Source organism: Notolepis coatsorum (assembly GCF_963971535.1).
Source record: "Notolepis coatsorum genome assembly, chromosome: 12".
NCBI lineage: Eukaryota > Metazoa > Chordata > Actinopteri > Aulopiformes > Paralepididae > Notolepis > Notolepis coatsorum.
This window is the reverse complement of record NC_140176.1, coordinates 17,533,786-17,554,363: the sequence shown is the minus strand read 5'-3', so window position 1 is coordinate 17,554,363 and position 20,578 is coordinate 17,533,786. Positions and strand designations below refer to the sequence as shown.

At 45.4% G+C, this 20,578-nt stretch overlaps 1 protein-coding gene across 1 annotated transcript in view; it reads left to right on the top strand.

The window, feature by feature from the left end:
• The window catches only part of kif9 (kinesin family member 9), a gene marked incomplete at both ends in the record, with an annotated part of 43,786 nt that overhangs the window by 10,355 nt on the left and 12,853 nt on the right, over positions 1-20,578 (top strand). Inside the window, 11 exons of the mRNA XM_084325758.1 lie at positions 146-394; positions 2,160-2,243; positions 3,229-3,321; positions 13,074-13,221; positions 15,634-15,698; positions 15,930-16,007; positions 17,668-17,736; positions 18,027-18,131; positions 18,991-19,041; positions 20,341-20,468; positions 20,568-20,578. The exon at positions 20,568-20,578 is cut by the window's right edge and continues 115 nt beyond it. Coding sequence (XP_084181884.1) covers positions 146-394; positions 2,160-2,243; positions 3,229-3,321; positions 13,074-13,221; positions 15,634-15,698; positions 15,930-16,007; positions 17,668-17,736; positions 18,027-18,131; positions 18,991-19,041; positions 20,341-20,468; positions 20,568-20,578 — 1,081 coding nt within the window. The remainder of the gene's footprint in view (positions 1-145; positions 395-2,159; positions 2,244-3,228; positions 3,322-13,073; positions 13,222-15,633; positions 15,699-15,929; positions 16,008-17,667; positions 17,737-18,026; positions 18,132-18,990; positions 19,042-20,340; positions 20,469-20,567) is intronic.

Below are 20,578 nucleotides of genomic sequence, written 5' to 3'. Positions count from 1 at the left end.
TTTATGATGTTGTTTTATGTTGATGTATGTCCTGTTTTTTAATACCAGGGACCATGATGGAAATAAGTGCTTGCATTTTATCATGTTTTTATCCCTTGGATGATGTCTCTAATCCACAATAAAATCAATCAATCAATCAATCCAGGTGTTTGAGGAGCTGGAGCAACGGCCCGACCACACCTTCTCCCTGCTCCTGTCCTACCTGGAGATTTACAACGAGACCCTCGTTGACCTGCTGGCCTCAGTGCGGGGGGGTTGTCGTCGGGGCCCGGGGGCTCCAGTGGCTCCAGGGGCCATGGCGGTGGTGGAGGAGCCCGGTGGAGGGGTGTCGATCAGGGGCCTTTCTCTGCACGGGGTCCACAGCGAGGAGGAAGCTCTCAACCTGCTCTTTGAGGTCTGCAGCTACAGAGCTCTCTTGTCTACAGGACACGGTGCACTAACTACACATGCCACCCGTGTAGAATCAAACATGAGTATATTGTTGTTGGGCGGCTACGTGGCGTAGTGGGCAAGGCGCTCGCCACGAATGCGGAGACGCTGGGCTCGCCTGTTCGAGCCCAGCGCTCCACATTGCTTTCAGTTTAGCTGGTCGTTCATACTAATACACATTGGCCGTATTAGGGGGTGGGAAACTGATGGGTGGGGATCGGGCGTTGTGGACAGCGACTCCTACAGGTCGGTTGGTGCGCCTGCGCAGTAGAATCAGGAAGTGTCGGGGGCAGCGTGAGCCTCCCACGCGTTACTCCTCGCCACTGAGAGATCGAGCTGCGCAGGTGAAAATATGCGACTGCTGTTACCTCAAGTACCGGAGGGGACTCGTGCCATGTATGACTTAGTCCACATTGCAGCCGGCTTGTGGGAGGCAAGAAACAGCGTTCGTGACAGGGGAGGGTTGAATTGGATGATACGAAATTGGGATGGGAGAAAATATAGAAAATGGGAGAAAAAGTGGATAAAAAAAAAGAGTATATTGTTGTAAAATTTACTTTTAGTATACAAAATGTGTTAAAAGTATATTCCTACCCATTATGTACTTTTCTGAGGGTATACTTGCAATGTATTTTTGGTACTTTGTACGCGCTTTCATGTACTAATTCAAAGCAAATATTTAGTATGATCGCATAATATGAAGGGCACTTCACCAAAAACAATGCTGATTTATTTTGCACATAATCTCACACATCCAAAAGCCTCCTAAACAGTTTTGCACACATTCATTTACTGTAGTTTGACAGTTATTGAAAGTTTGAATATGGCCACCAGTGATGTCATCGGGGACATTGAATCCATGTGTTGTGTTAATTGAACCATGAAATGATGTAGATGAACAACTAGCAATACATTGTCTTATAGGGACTGTGCTACCTTATCATTTCACAGTGGGCTGTAATTAACACAAGTATAAATACAAGCGATACAGTAAATACACTGGTAGTAAGCCATACTGACCAGTGCTATATAGTATGTACAGTGTGTACGGTGCAAAGAGTGGATATGTATGCACGTATGTAAACAGGAATATATAATATATAATAATCAGCAAAAAATAAATAAAAAAACGAACCCTAACTAACCTTACTGTCATGCATATGTTCTAATATACTAACCCACACTGTAGCACTCAACACTTTGATGAACATTGTTACTCAGCTGATAGAGTTGTGCCCTTCCTGATGACTTGTCGTACAGAACTTGTAACTGACTAAATGTAAAATGTAAATGTAAATATATGCAGATAATATGTTCATACAGATATAGATTATACACGGTATATAGTACAGTATTATTCTACAGGGCTATCATACAATGGTAAAGTAGAGGTTGAGGTATATGTAGTTATAGATTAAGTGTAGGCAACAGAGTGTGTGTGTGTGTGTGTGTGTGTGTGTGTGTGTGTGTGTGTGTGTGTGTGCGTGCGTGCGTGTGTGCGTGCGTGAGAGAGATAAGGAGAGAGAGGTTGAGACCACATATTTAACCCTTTCACTGCCACACTACAGAAGGTTAACCCTTTACTATCACACTATCACCGACGGTAGTGTGAACCTGCTGTTGTGTGGCAGTGAAAGGGTTAACCTTCTGTGTATTGTCGCAGTGAAAGGGTTAACCGTTTGGTAGTGCAGCAGTGAAAGGGTTAACTCAAACACTCTCTCCGCACGCAGGGGGAGATGAACCGCGTCATCGGAGCTCACGCCCTGAACAGGAAGTCCTCCCGCTCCCACTGTATCCTCACTGTACACATCGAGGTACCTCAGTGCCCGCCCCCACCCCCTCCTAATGTACAGTCTCCTCCCCAACGTACTGTATGTATATATTTTCTGTTAGGATCTCTGGGTAACAGTACTGTATGTTTGCATATCGTATATGTCACAAATGTAACCGTACTATATACCTGTATGTCCCTATGTCATAAATGTCATGATGTCATGTATGTTGTGTATGTCATAAATGTCACTATGAATTGAAAATGGGGGACCCTGATGTAAACAAGACAAACGTCTTTCTCTGGTCTGCATCCCCTTAACAATTGTGTGTATTGAGCCGTACTGTATTGTACCCATTCTGCAATCTGTTAAATAAAGTTTCCATTCATTCATTCATCCAGTCTACCAAGTCCCAATCATCCATCCAAACGTGAAACTAGTGGGTGGCCCCACAACCACCAAAAAACAGGAAATAAGAATGGAGGCATGTTTTTCATTCTCTAGTCCAGTTGATTGACAGAGCTATATACAATGACTGAAATACAATACACAACAGGTACATTTTAAATTGTGAAAAAATTGGTTTGTTTACATTGGTTATGTTTATAAAAACTGGAGTAAAACAGACCTATATTCTAATTTAAGTTAAGTTAAGAAAGTTCCAAACAGCATAATTTCCCATGTAACTCATATTTCCCATGTAACTCATATTTCTCATGTAACTCATATTTCCCATGTAACTCATATTTCCCATGTACAGATAAAACTCTTCAAGTATGTATGTGAAAATACCAAAAAGTACATGGATTGGGGGGGGGGGGGGGGGTTCTTTACTGTACTCTCAATACAATACAAAGTTCCATCTCATTCATGGTTAGCCACTCTGCCCCTAGTGGCGGCTCACAGACATGGCACTTTGTTTGTAAAGACCAGTTCAATTGATGTGATAAACGCTTCGCAGTTATGACACCGTGTGTGGGTTTCAAGTTGGAAGTGTTTAATTTCAACGTTGACTCTCTTCCATCAGTCTCACAAACGCACCCTGTCCGACGCCAAGTACGTCACCTCCAAGCTGAATCTGGTGGACCTGGCGGGATCCGAGCGTCTGGGGAAAACCGGGGTGAGTTTAATAACTGCAGCTGCGGCTGTCTCCCCTTCACAACAGGAGGCTGGGACCAAGCTGTCCCAGACCTGATCAAAGACTCTCAACGGTCCCATAATAGCCTATCTCGCTCCCGAGCAGTGAGCAAAGACTGAGTTCCACCTGCAGGTAGAGTCCGGCACCTGCAGCAGGGACATCTGATGCTCCAGGATGTGCGGGAGGATGGTGTTGAAGGCCGAGCTGAAGTCCACCAACAGAATCCTGGCGTAGGTCCCTGCAGTGTCCAGGTGTTCCAGGACGTAATGCAGAGCCATGTTCACAGCATCGTCCATGGAACGGTTGGCTCTGTATGCAAACTGCAGGGGGTCCAGAAGAGGGTCTGTGGTGGACTTCAGATGGGCCAGGACAAGGCGCTCAAAGACCTTCATGACCACAGACGTCAGGGCGACCGGTCTGTAGTCATTAAGGCCTGTGACCTTGGCCTTCTTGGGGACGGGGATGATGGTCGAGGCCTTAAAACACACTGGGACCCGACACAGCTCCAGTGAGGTGTTAAATATGTTAGTAAACACTGGGGACAGCTGGTCGGCGCAGTGCTTCAAGGTGGCAGGTGAAATAGAGTCAGGACCGGCTGCCTTCCGGGGGTTTTGACTCTTGAACAGGCGGTTCATCTCTCTTTCTGTGACAGAGAAGGGGGGGGGGGGGGGGGGAGGGGTGCAGGGCGTGGTAGGGGAGACAGGGTTACCACTGGGGACCGGGGGGGGGGGGGGGGGGTGATTGTGGTCTGGGGATGTGAGGAAAGGGGGTCGGGGGTTCCTTCAGTAGAATTAATTTAGCCCATTAGCAAGGAGAAGGTTGTCAGACGTCTGTGGGGATTTTGGCTTGTAGTTAGTGATGGTTTTGAGGCATTTCCAGACTGAGGAGGAGTTCCCCTCGGAGAACTGCTGCTGCAGTTTCCCCGAGAAGCGCTGTTTTGCCTCCTTCACTGCTCTCTCAAATCTGTACTTGGCCTCCTTAAAACTAGCCTTGTCCCCACTACGTCTGGCCTTCTCCTTCCCAACCCTCAGCTGTCGCATGAGCTGGGCTGTAAACCAGGGCTTGTCGTTGTTGTAGACTTTCCTGGAGCGGGAGGGGACACACACCTCCTCACAGAAGCTGACAAATGACGTCACAGTCTCTTTGTACTCGTCCAGGTTGTTGCCAGCCTCTGGCCCCGCCCACTCCAGGAAACCCTGGTCGCAGCCCGCATGCTCCAGCCAAGCGCTGAGTTACTCCAGCTAAACACCCCGTCGTATTCTTTTAGCGCAGGTTCAGGGAAGCTTAGTCACGTGACTCAGTTGGTATTGCTGATTGGCTCGAACATGGTATGTTTGTATATACAGCGAACAGGTCTATAGACTGGCAGTGTCACTAACTCAGTCACTAACCCACACATTCACTCAACTACTCACGGTTAGCCACTCTGCCCCTTGTGGCAGCTCACAGGCATGGCACTTTATCTAAGATCAATGAATGCTTTGCAGCTGACACTTTGTATCTTTGTTTTAAATTGGGAATGCCTTATTATTATGTTCTTATGTGTGTCCCAGGACAGTTCAGTCAGTATTTGTGAACACACACCACTCTCTCCTAAAGCTAGACACCAGAGAGAGAACTAGGCCGTGAGCCAGGGCCCCAAATTTGGCCCACGGCTACCATCTTGGGGGACTAACTTTCATAGTGATTTTTGGGAAGGTATACACCCCTGCTGCTAGAAAATATGTGATAGCAATGCAGCAGTTGCCTCCAAATGTGTGCCATCCTATCTTTTATAACACTACCAAGCATATTTTTCAGGCCTCCTGTCCGAAATTACATGCCCGAAATTAATCATGATAGCTCCTGAACCATAAGGCCTATGTTTCTGGTCTCCTTTGATAGGTAACAAGCTAGGACATATGAATCCAGTGTAAGTAAACCCACATATATTACCATTCCAAATGGAGGAAGGAAAACATCATATTTATATCCTCGCCTGGTACATAATCTTAATTTAAAAGGCAATATGACCATTATTACCAATATCACATGGATAATAATGCAACTGAATGTGTCCTCCTACTCCTTGACTACAAATGTAACTCTGGATCTGATGAAAATACACAAAATACAACATTTATGATACAATTTATAAAGATATCCCATTTGATCCATGGACATGACTTTTAAAGGCGGTCTAGATCTATAATTATTATTATTATCAGACTACACCCACCCATATGAACAAACATTTTCTTGGATGTCTATAAGCCAACCACTGTTCCACATCATCTAAAGTGGACTGCATTAGAGCCACACCCCTCTTTCAGCAAGCATGGCCGATCGTGATGCTAGGAGAAAGCGTAAGGAACATTTTAATCAAGTAATCATGTTTACATTTTTAACACAAACCACCTTCTACTTCCTTATGCAGTAAAAACATTGATGGGTAATACTGAGCTCATCCAAACACTGAACAAGCTTGGGCATGGGGTCTATTACTCCCAACATGAAGAGAATGACACTGCTCTGTGTCTCCAAAAGCTAGCAACAGCCTCAAGAGTTGTACTTCCAGCATCAATCTTGCATGGGACAATATTGATAGACTTGAGGAAACTCTCACTGGAAAGGGCACATCACATAGAGTCAATGGTAGTTGTACAGGCCAATGTCTATGGACCACAACTACCAAGAGCTGAGCTTCCACACATTGAGAAACTGAAGCAGAGATCGGTCACCATTGAGGACCAAGAACTGGGAGTATATGTAGCAGGTGCGCGTGTGGGCCCACAGCCTCTCCCAACCAGGGAACACTGTGTCCAGGAAACCAAGGAAGCTGCTCTTCTTGCCTGCAAGAAGAACCTGGTGTGGGCACTTGCAAGGCAAACGGATACAGAGAATCAGACAATCCCAAGCTGGACTGGTTTTAATATCAGCACCAGGGACCAAGAACCAATCTCACAAGATATAGTTGGGTATCTGCCAACCATCAATTCACCAGCCACAGTTGACCAGTGTTTGAAATCCTGAATCAATCAGAGATAAATCAGAAAGGAACTGCATCTAGAATCAATTGTGGTAGTCATGGATCAAGCACTATATGCGAAAGCCACTGAAATTGCCTGGAAGCACAAAGAGCGCTTCTCCAACATTCTTCTCAGAATGGGGACATTCCATACCATACGTAATGCCTTAGCCATCCTAGGAAAGCGATTTCGGGATGCTGGTCTAAAGGACATATGCATAGAGGCTGGAATTGTCGCAGAGGGTTCTGTCAATGGAGTCCTTGATGGTAAACACTATAACCGTGCTGTCAGGGTCCACAAGTACATCTATGAAGCACTGATGAGACTCGCATGGGCAGAGTTCAGAGTTCACACTGTGGGTTGAGGACAGCATTCCAGAGAAGAGTGGGATGATTAAATCATTCTTGGACAATGTGAAAGACATGGCCAGTGACTTGAACCAACAGACGGCGAACAATCTGCTGCAAAGTCCACTCTTAGCTGAGCTGATAACCCTGTGGACAGACTTTCTGGAACACCTCCGTCACAACAATGGAGAGCTTTCTGCATGTCATACATGTAGGGATGCCCCGATCACGTTTTTTGCCACCGATACCGATCACCGATCGTCTTGAGCCATATCGGCCGATACCGATCGTTTTTGATTAACATTTTTATTTCATATAATTTTTTTTTAAATAAAATATATATATTATATAATTATACTTGTAGTTGTATTATCTGCGAGACATCGCCACCACGCAACAAGTCAAAATGCTCGCTATCTCCACTGTCTGTGTATACTCTGCTTTGATCAAATCACATTCAGTATGCCCTCAGCAGGGTATATCTGCGGCTCTGCAGATATACCCTACTCCCTCAGCTAGCCCCGTTTGTGACTGCGATGCAAGCCGGGGCTCGAATACGCATCGAATCACTGTTATAAGACATTGATATCAGGAGCTATCTGTGGCTACTGCTATCCGGTTATATAACGTTAAGACAACGCCTCAGTGAACTATTTAGTTTAATGGGACGTTTCGTTTTGAGCAGTGGGCTAAGTAACGTGGGCTAACGTGAGCTATCATGCACGTCTCTACTAGACTATTGCTGGAGCATTTGTTGATATCAGGAGCTATCAGTAGCTAGCCGGCTAGATACTGTTAACAATGCCTCATGTATTAAACTAAAAGTGAATAGTTGACTGGGTCATTCTGTTTAAACAGTAACGGTGGCTAACGTTAGCTCAAGGAGCTCACATGCACTAGGTTAGAGCAGACTATTGCCCGAGCTTGTTGTTTACACGGGGAAGGGAGGAGGAGGATGAGGAGACGGAGCGTCTGAGACAGAACTCAGCGAGTGAGATCTCGCTTTTCGATCGTTTTGACGATCGGCGAAAATAAAGCATTATCACAGATCACGATCGCATATTTATACTGATTATCGGCCGATAGCGATCGGTGGCCGATCGATCGGGGCATCCCTAATTGACATGGTAGATAACGTAATACTTGGCCTTCTGCGTGCCTCTCGTGAGGGGGACTGGGAGTTGCACCTCCATGCTATAAGAAGCATGATCCCATGGTGCTTTGCTTATGATAAGATAAATTATGCCAGGTACCTGTCCCCTTACTTTGCTCAGATGAAAAACCGCCCAGAGAAGCATCCTGCTGTGTATGAGGCCTTCAAGACAGGCCAATTCTTGGTGCAGCTGTCAAGTAACAACCCCTTTGGACGGATCCCTGTGGACCAGGCTACTGAAGTCACAGTTAACAAAGACACAGACTCCTGGAGGCACAACATGGTTCAGCCTGAATGCTGGAGCTGTCAAGCGTTACTACATAACAGCTGAGCACCGCAGTGCATTCCTGGGACAGTTAAGGGAGATGGTGCAAGGTAACAAATCAGAAGTTTGTCATGCGGAGCTACAGCAGCCAATAATCCTGAAAGATGAGGAAGCAGTTTCAGCAGTGGTTAGCCTCATACAGGAATGGGTCAACCCATTTGCAGAGAAGCGGGACCTCATTAGAATCTCTACAGCAAAGACAGCCCCCAAGGAGATGGACTCCAACCTGATGAAGGCATATGAGATTGGTGAGCAATGCTATGCAATCTTCAAGGATGAGAGACTGGAGAAAGACCTACCAGCAAAGAAATTCCATGACCCAATGAAAACCAACAGGCTAAAAACCCTTGCCCCCTTCCTTTTCGTCATAGTCCTCGACTATGCGCTCAGGAAGGCCATCAATGGACGGGAGCAGGAACTTGGTCTCACAATAACCCCAAGGAGATCGAGACGACACCCCGCCATAGTCCTAACAGACCTTGACTACACGGACGACATCAGCCTGCTCTCTGACCAGGTGGAGCAGGCACAGGAACTCCTGTGCAGAGTGGAGACGGAGTGCGCCAAGGTTGGCCTTAGGCTAAATGCCAAGAAAACCGAGGTCATAATGTACAACATCCTCTCGGATCATCCACCTCTAAGGACAACAGGAGGCTCTGCTCTAAAGGAAGTCAGTGATTTCAAGTACCTGGGCTCGTGGGTCAACTCGTCCGAGCAAGACCTTAAAGTGAGGAAGGCACTTGCGTGGAGGGCTCTGAACGGCATGACCAGTGTGTGGAAATCCAACCTCCCCCGTCAAATCAAGCTCAACTTCTTTCATGCAACAGTTGAGTCTGTCCTTTTGTATGGCAGTGAATGCTGGACCTTGAAGCCCACCCTGCAGAAGTCCTTGGATGGGTGCTACACCAGAATGATGCGTGTGGTGCTCAACATCAACAGGGATGAGCATGTCACTAATGCAAACTTGTATGGGGGGGTGCTAAAGGTGAGCGATAAAGTGGCAGTCAGGAGAATGAGGCTGGCAGGTCACTGCCAGAGACACCATGAGATGCCAACCAGCAAACTTGTGCTGTGGGAACCAACACACGGGCATCGATCACGAGGACGTCCCACGTTAACCTACGTGGACGTACTCAGGAGAGATGTGGGAACAGAAAGCACCGGCGAGCTAGCCAGATGCATGGAGGATCGGGATGACTGGAAGCACCGATGGAGGGCCAGTCCGAGGACGACCTAGATAGATAGATATGTGTAAGAAGAGAGAAGTGAAATCAAGTGGGAGGGCAATCATCTTGAAAGCAAACAGGTCTTTGTTTGGACACATCAAAGTGATGGCACAAGGGTGCAGTCTACATATGGAAGATATCCTCTCTCATCCCCTTGGGCGATTTTCCTGGGCCCTGTCCACAGTCCACACCAGGCGGATTGCTGAGAAAGACAAATAAAGCTACTTTGGCCACGACCTTGCAGAAAATGTTTGCATTAGCATAGCAACTCCCAGGGAACTCTGCTACAGTGGTTGATGGAATGAACTTGGTCCAAAGAGTGAAAGGTGAAAGGTGATCAAGTTACTTTCAGAGATGTTGCCACAACAGTTCTGGGTATGGCTCTGAGGGAAGGCAGTCAGAGTAGCAGAATAGATGTTGTGTTTGACACATACAAGGAGAACTCTATCAAGAACAATGAAAGATCTCTACGGGGTGAAGAGACTGGTCATGAGTTGCAAGGTATCACAGGTACACAGATGGTGAGGCAGTGGAGGAGCTTCCTGACCAAAGTCAGTAACAAAACTAGTCTCATTAGCTGTATAGTCGATGAAATGGAGGAAGGCAGAGTACAGAGCAAAGCTACAAGACAAGATTCTGTATGCAACTGTGAATGACAAATGTTACAGAATCTCATCTCAGGACAGTGAGGAGGTGTCAGCTCTTCAATGTCAACAAGAAGCAGATGGCCGCCTACTTCTCCATGCTGCCCATGCCACAAAGAGAGGGATACCCATCTGTAGTTATCTGCTCAGAAGACACAGATGTCTTTATCATGTCTTTAGCGTTCTGTGACAAGATTGAGGCCCCATTGTTCCAGATGTGTGGCAGTAAATCCTGTGCAAGGCTTGTGGACACCAGGAAGGTTGCTGCCACTGTTCGCGTAGAGGTGTGTAGGGCTCTCATCGGGTTGCATGCATATACAGGATGTGACACTGTAAGTGCTTTTGCAGGCAAAGGGAAGACAAGTGCCCTAAAAATTCTGACCAGCAAATGCAATAGGCAAAATCAGGACACATTCTCAGAGTTGGGTCAGGAATGGGATCTCTCCCCAGAGCTGAGGGACAAACTAGAGGCATTTACATGTCTCCTGTATGCCCCAAAAGCATCAACCACGAAGGTCAATCAGCTCAGATATCACATTTTCTGTGCCAAAAAAGGTGAACTTGAAAGTCATCAACTCCCACCATGCAAGGACTGCTTAACAAAACATGCACAGAAAGCCAACTACCAGGCTGGTATATGGAGAAGATGTTTGGAGAAGGACCCACAAGTGCCAATCCCTGTTGGCAGAAGCCTGAAGATGGAGAGAGAAGAGGAAGCTGAACAGTTAGTGGTGGACTGGATGGAAGGCCAGCCAGCACCCGATGCCGTCCTGGATCTACTGGCCTGTAACTGTCCAAAAATGTGTTTACTCCCAAGATGTATGTGTGTTGCAAATGGCCTCAGGTGCACTGACATGTGTAGACTGGCAGACTGAGAACCAGGCATCCACCTCAGAGTGTGTGGAAGGTTCTTATGAAGATGTGGAAGATGTAAAACAAAGTATGGTAGGTTTTGTATTATTATTATTATTATTATATATATGTTATTGTTTTTTTTACATCTGTGCTAGTCTCGGCTCCCAGACCATTGGAGAGCACCGCCAACAGCGCCACGGATAGAGACTGAGAACTGTCTGTACTGAGGGGAGCTTTCCCACCCTCTAACACTGCCAATTGTGTTAGTATGACGACCGGCCAAGCCGGTAGCAACGGCGAGAGCCGGGCTCGATACCAGCATCTCCTGCGTTAGTGGCGAGCGCCTTCAGATTCAGATTCCTTTATTAAGCCATTTGTGTAAAAACACATTGGTAATTGTTGCAGCATTACAGTGTATGCATTTTTCCTTTCTTTTTTCACAGTAATGACGAACACCAACACAGACACAGGACAAAAAACAGTGCAGTGGAGGATTAATAATTTAAATACATATATATAAAGTGAAAAGTGCAGAGTTCCAGTAAGGACTAGTGCAGTGCAGTCAGTGTCATTGTGCCAGTGTCACTTGGGGGCAGGGGTGGGGGGGGGGGACCTGAGGCATTGATCAGCCTGGCGGCTGAGGGGAAGAAGCTCAGTCTGTGACGAGCTTTCACAGCCTTTGGGATCCTCAGCCTTCTCCCAGAGGGGGGCAGGGTGAAGAGGCTGTGACCGGGGTGGGAGGGGTCGGCCATGATCTTCCTCGCCCTCTTCAACGCCCTGGAGTCGTGCAGGGACCTGAGGGAGAGCAGGGGACAGCCGATCACCCTCTCCGCGGAGCGAATCACCTGCTGCAGCTTGGCGAGATCTTTTGCCGCTGCAGCGGGGAACCAGGAGATGATGGGAGTGGGTGAGGATGGACTCAATGATGGCCGTGTAGAATTGGGCCATCATGGTCCTCGGCAGTTTGTATTTGTTCAACTGCCGGAGGAAGAACATCCTCCCCTGGGCCTTTTTGAGCAGGCCTGTGATGTTGAGCTCCCATTTCAAATCCCGGGAGATGGTCATGCCAAGGAATCGGCATGACTCCACGGAGGCCACCTGAGTGCCTCCCAGTATGATGGGAGGGGGCAGGGCTGCTTTGATGGGAGGGGGCAGGGCTGCCTTGCCCACTGCGCCACTCAGCCGCCCTGAGTATACCTTTTTAAATGGTATCATAAATGTTGTATTTCTAATGTATTGTCATCACATTTACAGTTACATTTGTAGTCAAGGAGTAGGAGAACACATTCGGTTGCATTATTATCCATGGGATATTGGTTATAATGGTCATATTGCCTTTTAAATTAAGATTATGTACCAGGCGAGGGTAAAAATATGATGTTTTCCTTCATTGTATCTCCATTTACTCTGGAATGGTAATATATGTGGGTTTACTTTGTCCTAGCTTGTTACCTATCAAAGGAGACCAGAAACATGCATATATAGGCCTTATGGTTCAGGAGCAATCATGATTCATTTGGGGCATGTAATTTCGGACAGGAGGCCTGAAAAATATGCTTGGTAGTGTTATAAAAGATGTGATAGCACACATTTGGAGGCAACTGCTACATTGCTATCACATCTTTTCTAGCAGTAGGGGTGTATACCTTCCCAAAAATCACTATGAAAGTTTGTCCCCCAAGATGGTAACGACCAACCCTACTGGCTCACAGCCTAAACCCTCCAGTCAGTAATGTCACTGGGATGTAAAATCTGGGGCTGTTTCATAGACGATGAATGCTGACTTTATGAAGTCATGGAGTGTTTTTGTGAGCTTTTACACATAACTTATTAAGAGGTTTTAGTTCTGGTATGACATTTCATGGCCTCTTAAATACAGAGCCCCAGTCTTTTTCTATGGAACAGCCCCAACACTACATACAGGTCACATCACCGACATCACAGAGGGAGAGTTGCATGTTAACAAAGACTGACTGAACTGTCATGAGGCACAGGAAGAACATGTGCATTCTTAAAACGGATGGCATTCCCCTGTAGATGCAGCTCCCATTTAGTTTGTATAACTGCATGCAATGCGTGCATTTTGAATAACGCAAAACAGGAGTTATAGAAGATGTTGGAGCCTTTAACCAACGTAATGTCCCTCTTCCTGTTCCTTTGCTGTGCCTGGTACCAGTCAGAGGGCCAGGGGTTCAAGGAGGCCGTGTACATCAACAAGTCCCTGACATTCCTGGAGCAGACCATCTTGGCTCTGGCAGACCGACGCAGGGACCATGTTCCCTTCAGACAGACCAAGCTCACTCACGCCCTCAAAGACTCACTGGGTGAGAGGCCGCCGGACCTAGAGTTTACAACTAGATGGACTTTGAGATGACATGATCCTTAGCTATGCATTCATCAAAGGTCAAATCAAAGTACAATGTGCAGTGAAGTGCTTGTTGTGTTCTACTATACAATAAATAAAGTAAAAGTAAAGAATAAACAAAAAGAAAAGAGATTAAGCTAGTATACACTAGGCAGAATATATACAAGAGTGGTGAGCTGTCAAATATAATCATAGATGGGTTGTACTGTGCAGTTGGGTTGGATGGAACCAGACAGTATTTGTCAAGGATTGGATATGTGTATTTAATATGTGTATTCACAGTATATAGAGTTATATAAATATGAGAATATAGATGATTTTATGAGAGTAATGTGGAATAATAAAAGAATATAAGACATAAGAATATGGATATTTATACCATGGTCTGGGTGAATACCTGCAGGTGTGCGTTAAAACCGTTTAATGCACACGTAGTTCGGTAATACGATTTTCAATCAATCCAATACCAACCGCTAACTTCACTGTTAGATGGCATGCTTTGAGACACCGCACCTCCCAGCTGCTTCTAGACACGGAGGCAATTTTTATTTTATTTTTTTTACCTACTTTTTCTGCGGATGGTTTTGTGAATAAATCTCCATTATGCTTCAATTAATGTGTGTTTATTGTATAGCAATAAGGTTGGATGCATTCGGCATGCATGCGCCTCGGGCCTAACAACCACCCCTAGGCATGCTCTAATTCTTATAACACACTCCTGCGCGTGATGTAATGCTAAATTATTTTATATTGTTGGCAAATGACCATGGTATAAGTGTAAGAATCAACATGTAGGTGTGCGTCAAACAGCGTTAACCCTTTCACTGCCGCACTACCAAACGGTTAACCCTTTCACTGCGACAATACACAGAAGGTTAACCCTTTCACTGCCACACAACAGCCGTCGGTTGTGTGATAGTAAAGGGTTAACCTTCTGTCGTGTGGCAGCGAAAAGGGTTAAGGCACTTTGCACATCGGTGAGACACATGTGCCCCAGGACAGTATTTGGGAACACGTGCCACTCTCACCAAAAGTTGGAGATCAGAGAGAGAGAGAACCGTCCAATCAGTGATGTCGCAGGGATATCCAATCTTCATAAACAGTGCCGTAAAATGTTTGTGTGCGCTCTTACACCCAAATTAGGTTTATATTCTAGCATTGCTAGAAGGTCTGAACCAGAATTAAAACATAATTTGAGTACGAGAGCCTTTCATATTATCCATCTTCTCCTTTAGACACATCTAATGTGTTTCTATGTGTCAAAAATGCCAAAGATCAAGTGACTTTGTTTTTTGTTTTGATTTCTGACATGCTACATACACATGGTTCTCTGTATATAGAGTTTTATTAAAGGGGATATTTTCCTGATATAATATTTCATCCTGGTATCCGATACCAGTATTGTTATCAGTGCATCCCTAATTAACACTTTGAGCGCCGCCACGCCGGGTTTTCCTTTTTACCCGCTGAATGCCACCATCGGCGCCAATGTTAACGTTAATATCGCCTAATCTATGTTTTAAATTATGGCTATGTGTCTAATCTGCCCATCGCATTATCAAAGACTATTTTCCAGTCAGTGCTGTCAAGGCAGATTGTTTTTTTATCGCGTCGTTTCCGTTTCAGAGCATTTAGAAAAGCACCCGTTTTCAGATAAAAAACAGCCCATTCTGGAGCATTCTATGAAAATCGTCTTTTACTGGAATATTCCACAACGTTCCACAACACTACGGCCGTGCACGGATAATCGCCCTGTTGATTTCCTCTCGGACTTTTACAGTGAAACCGAAAGAAGACATTTCACAAAACAGCTTATAACTTCATCAAACTTACTCTGATTATCCTAACACTGATAACATAGAGTCCTTACCTGACATCAGATGGTATCCAACTGGTATATTCCAATTCCTGATCAGTGTATGGATCCAACGCGATACAGTAGAACTCCATGATCCGCGGGGCTCAGAGGATCCAGAATGAACTGTGGTAACCCCGGCTGCATCAGTGGACTGGAAAATGTGGACTCATTTTCATTGAGTCCATTCCAAAATCACTTATGTCATCTGGGAGACGACAGGGGGCGCTTTTTTCCACAATGATCGCCGGCGCCGCTCGGCTATACTCGGGTAGGCTCGGGTGATGCAATATGATTTCAGATCGCTACAAAAAAAATAATAATAATAATTCCGAGAAATCTCGTGAGTGGCTTTCAACCACCTATAAATAAACCCGAGTATTCTCGTGTGTGGCACGGAAAGTGTTAATGGTATATCATTTTTGGAACTGTAATAAACAAGGTCTGACCTCCTCTCATGTAACAGTGATCTATTATTATTATGAATTATTATTATTATCTATCTGTTCTCTGTAGGCGGGAACTGCAACACTGTGCTGGTGGCCAACATCTATGGTGAAGCTTCACAGATAGAAGAAACGGTAAGAGATCTACCATGTAAAAAGCCTGGGACTCACTAAAAACTGAGTATCTCATATTATAAACCCACCCATACCATAATAACCTCATTGGACCTCACGTCCCACAGTAAACCCTAACCTTAACCTCATTGAACTTAGTGAATAAAAAATAACTCATGTCTTCCTTGCTGTGGTTTCTATGCTGGGCTGATTTGCTAATGAGTGGTGATCACTAACCTCCCTCTCTGCCAGCTTTCCACGCTGCGCTTCGCCTGCAGAATGAGGCGTGTCCAGACCAGCCCTGCCGTCAACAAACACCTAGACCCTGTGGTGAGACCCCTCCCGTAATCTCCAAACCAGTACATTTACATTTGGTCATTTAGCTGACGCTTTTATCCAAAGCGACTTACAAAGTTCTGTACGACAAGTCATCAGGAAGGAAGGGCACAACTCTATCAGCTGAGTAACAATGTTCATCAAGGTGTTGAGTGCTACAGTGTAGGTGTTACGGCGCGGCATGGTGGTGGAACCCAAATAGTGCAGACAGTGAGCGAGGAAGGAGTCAGGAGACGAACGATCAAAGTGAAAAGGCTTTTACTGGTAGTCCAAAGGCATAATGCACGACAGAACAACGGAACACAAAACAAGGCTCGGCTGAGCCGGCGCGGGGCAGTAAACAAAATGACTATAATGACTATCAGCTTGGCTGGTCGTTCATACTAACACAATTGGCAGTATTAGGGGGTGGGAAGCCGATGGGTGGGGATCGGACGTTGTGGACAGCGACTCCTACAGGTCGGTTGGTGCGCCTGCGCAGCAGAATCAGGAAGCGACGGGGGCGGCGTGTCCCTCCCACGCAGACCCTCGCCGCTGAGAGATCGCGCTGTGCAGGTGAAAAAGATGCGACGGCTGCTTCCTCGAGTACCGGAGGGGACACGTGATGTATTGCAGCCGGCTTGTGGGAGGCATGGCCTAACAGCGTTCGAGACAGGGGAGGGTATAATTGGACGATACAAAATTGGGATGGGAGAAAAATAGAAAAATGGGAGAAAAAGTAGATACAAAAAAAATAAAAAAAACCTAACCAGAAAACGGACTTGAGAACACGAGAAAACAAAGAGCAAACAAAACTAGAAACACTACCAGTACATGCTACAGTAGGTGCTTAACAGCAAAGTACTTGGGGGGGGGGGGTAAAACAAGAAAGGTAGTATGCACACTAGATCAGTGGTTCTCAATGTGGGTCTTTGAGGGAGTTCCAGGGGGTCCCCAGAAAAAAGGGGAATACCTTAAGTCCCAAATAGACACCTGTCCCAAATAACGGCGAGGTCTCAATTAGAAGCCCAGAGCCCGGTCTACATTTGTTGTTTATCTGTTGGCAATTGATGTTTTTTTTTTTTTTTTTTTTAAACAGTACCTTTAATGTACATGTGGCTTCATATGGGCAGGGCTTGAGTTAGGTCAATTAACTAATTGACTAAGATGGGAAAGCCCATAAATCAAATCAAATCAAATCAAATGTATTTGTAAGGCCCGACAACACACGTTATTGGGCCGGACATGTCTTCTTTAAACAAGTCAAGAAGAAACATCACAACACATCAAGAACAAAACAAAAACACCATGAAATCCAAAACAAATAAATGAATGCAACGCTCTAAGGTTTCTCTCCTCCACATTGCCTGTGGTGCTTTTTTCCTATTGCTAGTTTTTTAGTGAGTTTTTCCTTGCCTTCGTGTGGGGTATGTCTGGGACTGTTGCATTTATTTATTTGACATTTATCTGGGATTTCATGGTGGTTTTTTTTTGTTCTTGATTTATTGTGATGTTTCTTCTTGACTTGTTTACAGAAGACTTGTCCGGCCCATGGGGACATTAACTTGTGATTTCGGGCTTTACAAATACATTTGCTTTGATTTCATTTATGAGATCCAGGTATCTGCTGCTGGTCAGCAGAAGGATGACGTTGTGTTCTTGGTGTTGTGTTCAGCTCCACATCAAGAAGCTCCAGAAGGAGATCCAGATGCTGAAACAGGAGCTGTCCATCCGTCCCACTCTGGTGAGTAGATCTTGGCAGGATGCACCTATTAAGACATTCATGTGTGGAGTCAGTTGACTTGGGCAGCAATGAAATTCTATTTTTATGTTGTGAGGAGGACATGTAATAATCGAACATAATACGTAGTTTAAGTTCAAGTTCAAGTTTTGTTTTATTTGTATGTTTCATTCTGCAATCTGTTAATAAAATGTTCAATCAATCAATCAATCAATCAATCAATCAATCAATCAATCAATCAATCAATCAATCAATCAATCAATCAATGGTGTTCACTGTGTGTCTCTGACCAGGTGAATGGACCAGGCACCAGCTGTGAGACTCTATCAGAAGCTCAGATGGCTGAGGTCCAGGACCAGGTCCAAAGGTACCTGGAGGGGAGCCTGGAGGAGATCAGTGTAAGAGCACCTGCTTGTGTCTTTTCACGTCCTTCTATCTCTTTGTCTTGATTTGATTTGATTTGAAACCTTTATTCACACAGGGAAGACAGTTGAGAGCAAGCTCTCTTTTTCAACATCACCCTGATTACAGCATTTGGACATAGAACACACATTGCATATAGTATACATAGGTACATACTAGGGGTGTAACGGTACACAAAGATCACGGTACGGTACGTACCTCGGTTTTGAAGTCACGGTTCGGTACGGGTTTTCGGTACAGTGGGGGAAAGTTTCGCTTTCCATGTTCCACTCAGGGGTGATGTAGTGTGCAGTAACTAATTGTACTTGTAGGGCTGTCAACGAATATTCTATATTAAAATTAATAATCGACTTGTACATTTATTTTTAAATAATAATAATTATATTAGATTGTGAAAAAAACAGGCCCCGGTGGGCGGTCGTTAGTGGTTAACATACCGTTGTATTCGTTCGGTACACTACACAGCCGTTCGTTAAGGTACGGTACACACTGATACGTGTACCTTTACACCCCTAGTACATACATACATACATACAAGCACACATCATGTTAAATAATGAATTGCAGGGAGAAAGATAATGATAATAATTGAACAGCTTGAGAGAAGCATGAACAGTCCATACATAGCATGTATTCAATAAGAACACTAAATGATTTTAAGGACACAAGTTTGTCCAAATTAAGAGTGTCCTGCAGTTTATTCCACCTTTTGCGGGGCATAAAAACGAAAAGCACTTTTTCCTGCCTTGGTGTTCACTCGAGGAGCATCAAGGCGAACGAGAGCTTGTGAGCGAGTATGTTGTTCCATGATCGTCTTATGTCTCATTATTGCAGATAACAAGCATCTGGCAGGCCCAAGAGGTGTTTGCCCAGTTCAGGCTTGCTGTGCAGTGAGTAGTTATTCATTTACATTTTTATTTAGGTATTTATTTGACCATTTAACCCTTTCACTACCACACTACAGACGGTTAACAGTCTGTAGTGTGGTAGTGAAAGGGTTAACCTTGTGTAGTGTGGCTGTGAAAGGGGTAACCCTTTGTCGTGTGGCAGTGAAAGGGTTAACCTTCTGTATCGTCGCAGTGAAAGGGTTAACCCTTTGTCGTGTGGCAGTGAAAGGGTTAACCTTCTGTATTGTTGCAGGTTAACCATTTGGTAGTGAAAGGGTTAAGATTCGTTAGGTGCCGGGATAGCATGGAACTAGTACTGCTTGCCATTTTGTTTATCTGGTATCTGAATAAAATCCTCCAATGAAACAAGCCGTGCAGTGTTTGCCCCACGGTTTACATCATACTTGGAGAACAACCAATCATCTTTAACCGATCATTCGGAGCCAGGAACACCGCCTACCTAGAGACTACTGCCCAGTTAACCCTTTGTTGTGTGGCAGTGAAAGGGTTAAAAGCTTGTTTATAGTCCGTGTGCCAGTGGGGTTGGTCGGTACCCCCTGAGGGGACTAATGCTCATAGTGATTTCTGCCAAGGTATACAACCCTAGAGATAGAGAATATGTGATAACCATGCAGTGGTGGTAGCTTTGTGTATTTTATCACTTTATGAAACTAAATAAACATTTCTGAAGAGTGGCAAATAGTTGAGGGCTAATAGGGAAATCAGTCTAAAAGCACCACACGTGGCCCAAATGTAGCCCAGGACATGTTGTAATGATTTAGTGACCCAAGCCAGCGACCCCCGGGGTCATCATGGCACCCAAACCAATATGGCCGCCTCCCGAAACAATTTGTATGATTGAATGCATCTGGACCCCTGATCTGCTATATTTCGAAGATGGTGCGGTTACCCAAAAATGTATTTTACCATAACTTAATAATCATAATTATCTCCCACGTCTTCCACATCTTCATCTTAACTTAGTGTGTGTGTGTGTGTGTGTGTGTGTGTGTGTGTGTGTGTGTGTGTGTGTGTGTGTGTGTGTGTGTGTGTGTGCGTGTGCGTGCGTGCATGCGTGCGTGCGTGCTAGTAGGGAGCAAGAGCAGAAGACAAAGGCCACAATTCAGGTCAGTCCACATCCGTCTCATAGCTGAGCCATTTACCACAAACACAACACACGTGTAACTTCTACTTTAAATCCTACTTCTGCCTTCAAAACCTGCCTTTAAAGCTTAGTAAACGATTGCTTTTTTTATTGAGTTTTGACCGGATAGTTGTTTGAATAAAACTCTTCCAGAAGCGGGACTCCAAAGCAGGAGTGGGGGAGCTGAAGGGCTGTGGTTTTGGCGTAGGCACGGCAGCACCGTCACAGAGACACGTCCGCACCCCATCGCCTAGCAGGGCCAACGCCAAGAAGGCGGCGAGGTGAGTGACAGGGCCGGGGGGGGGGGGGGGGGGTAGCCAAAGCTAATAACTTACTCGGTCAAAAGAGACCTGGTTAATACTTCTGCCGGCGTCACTCAGCCAGGGCAAGA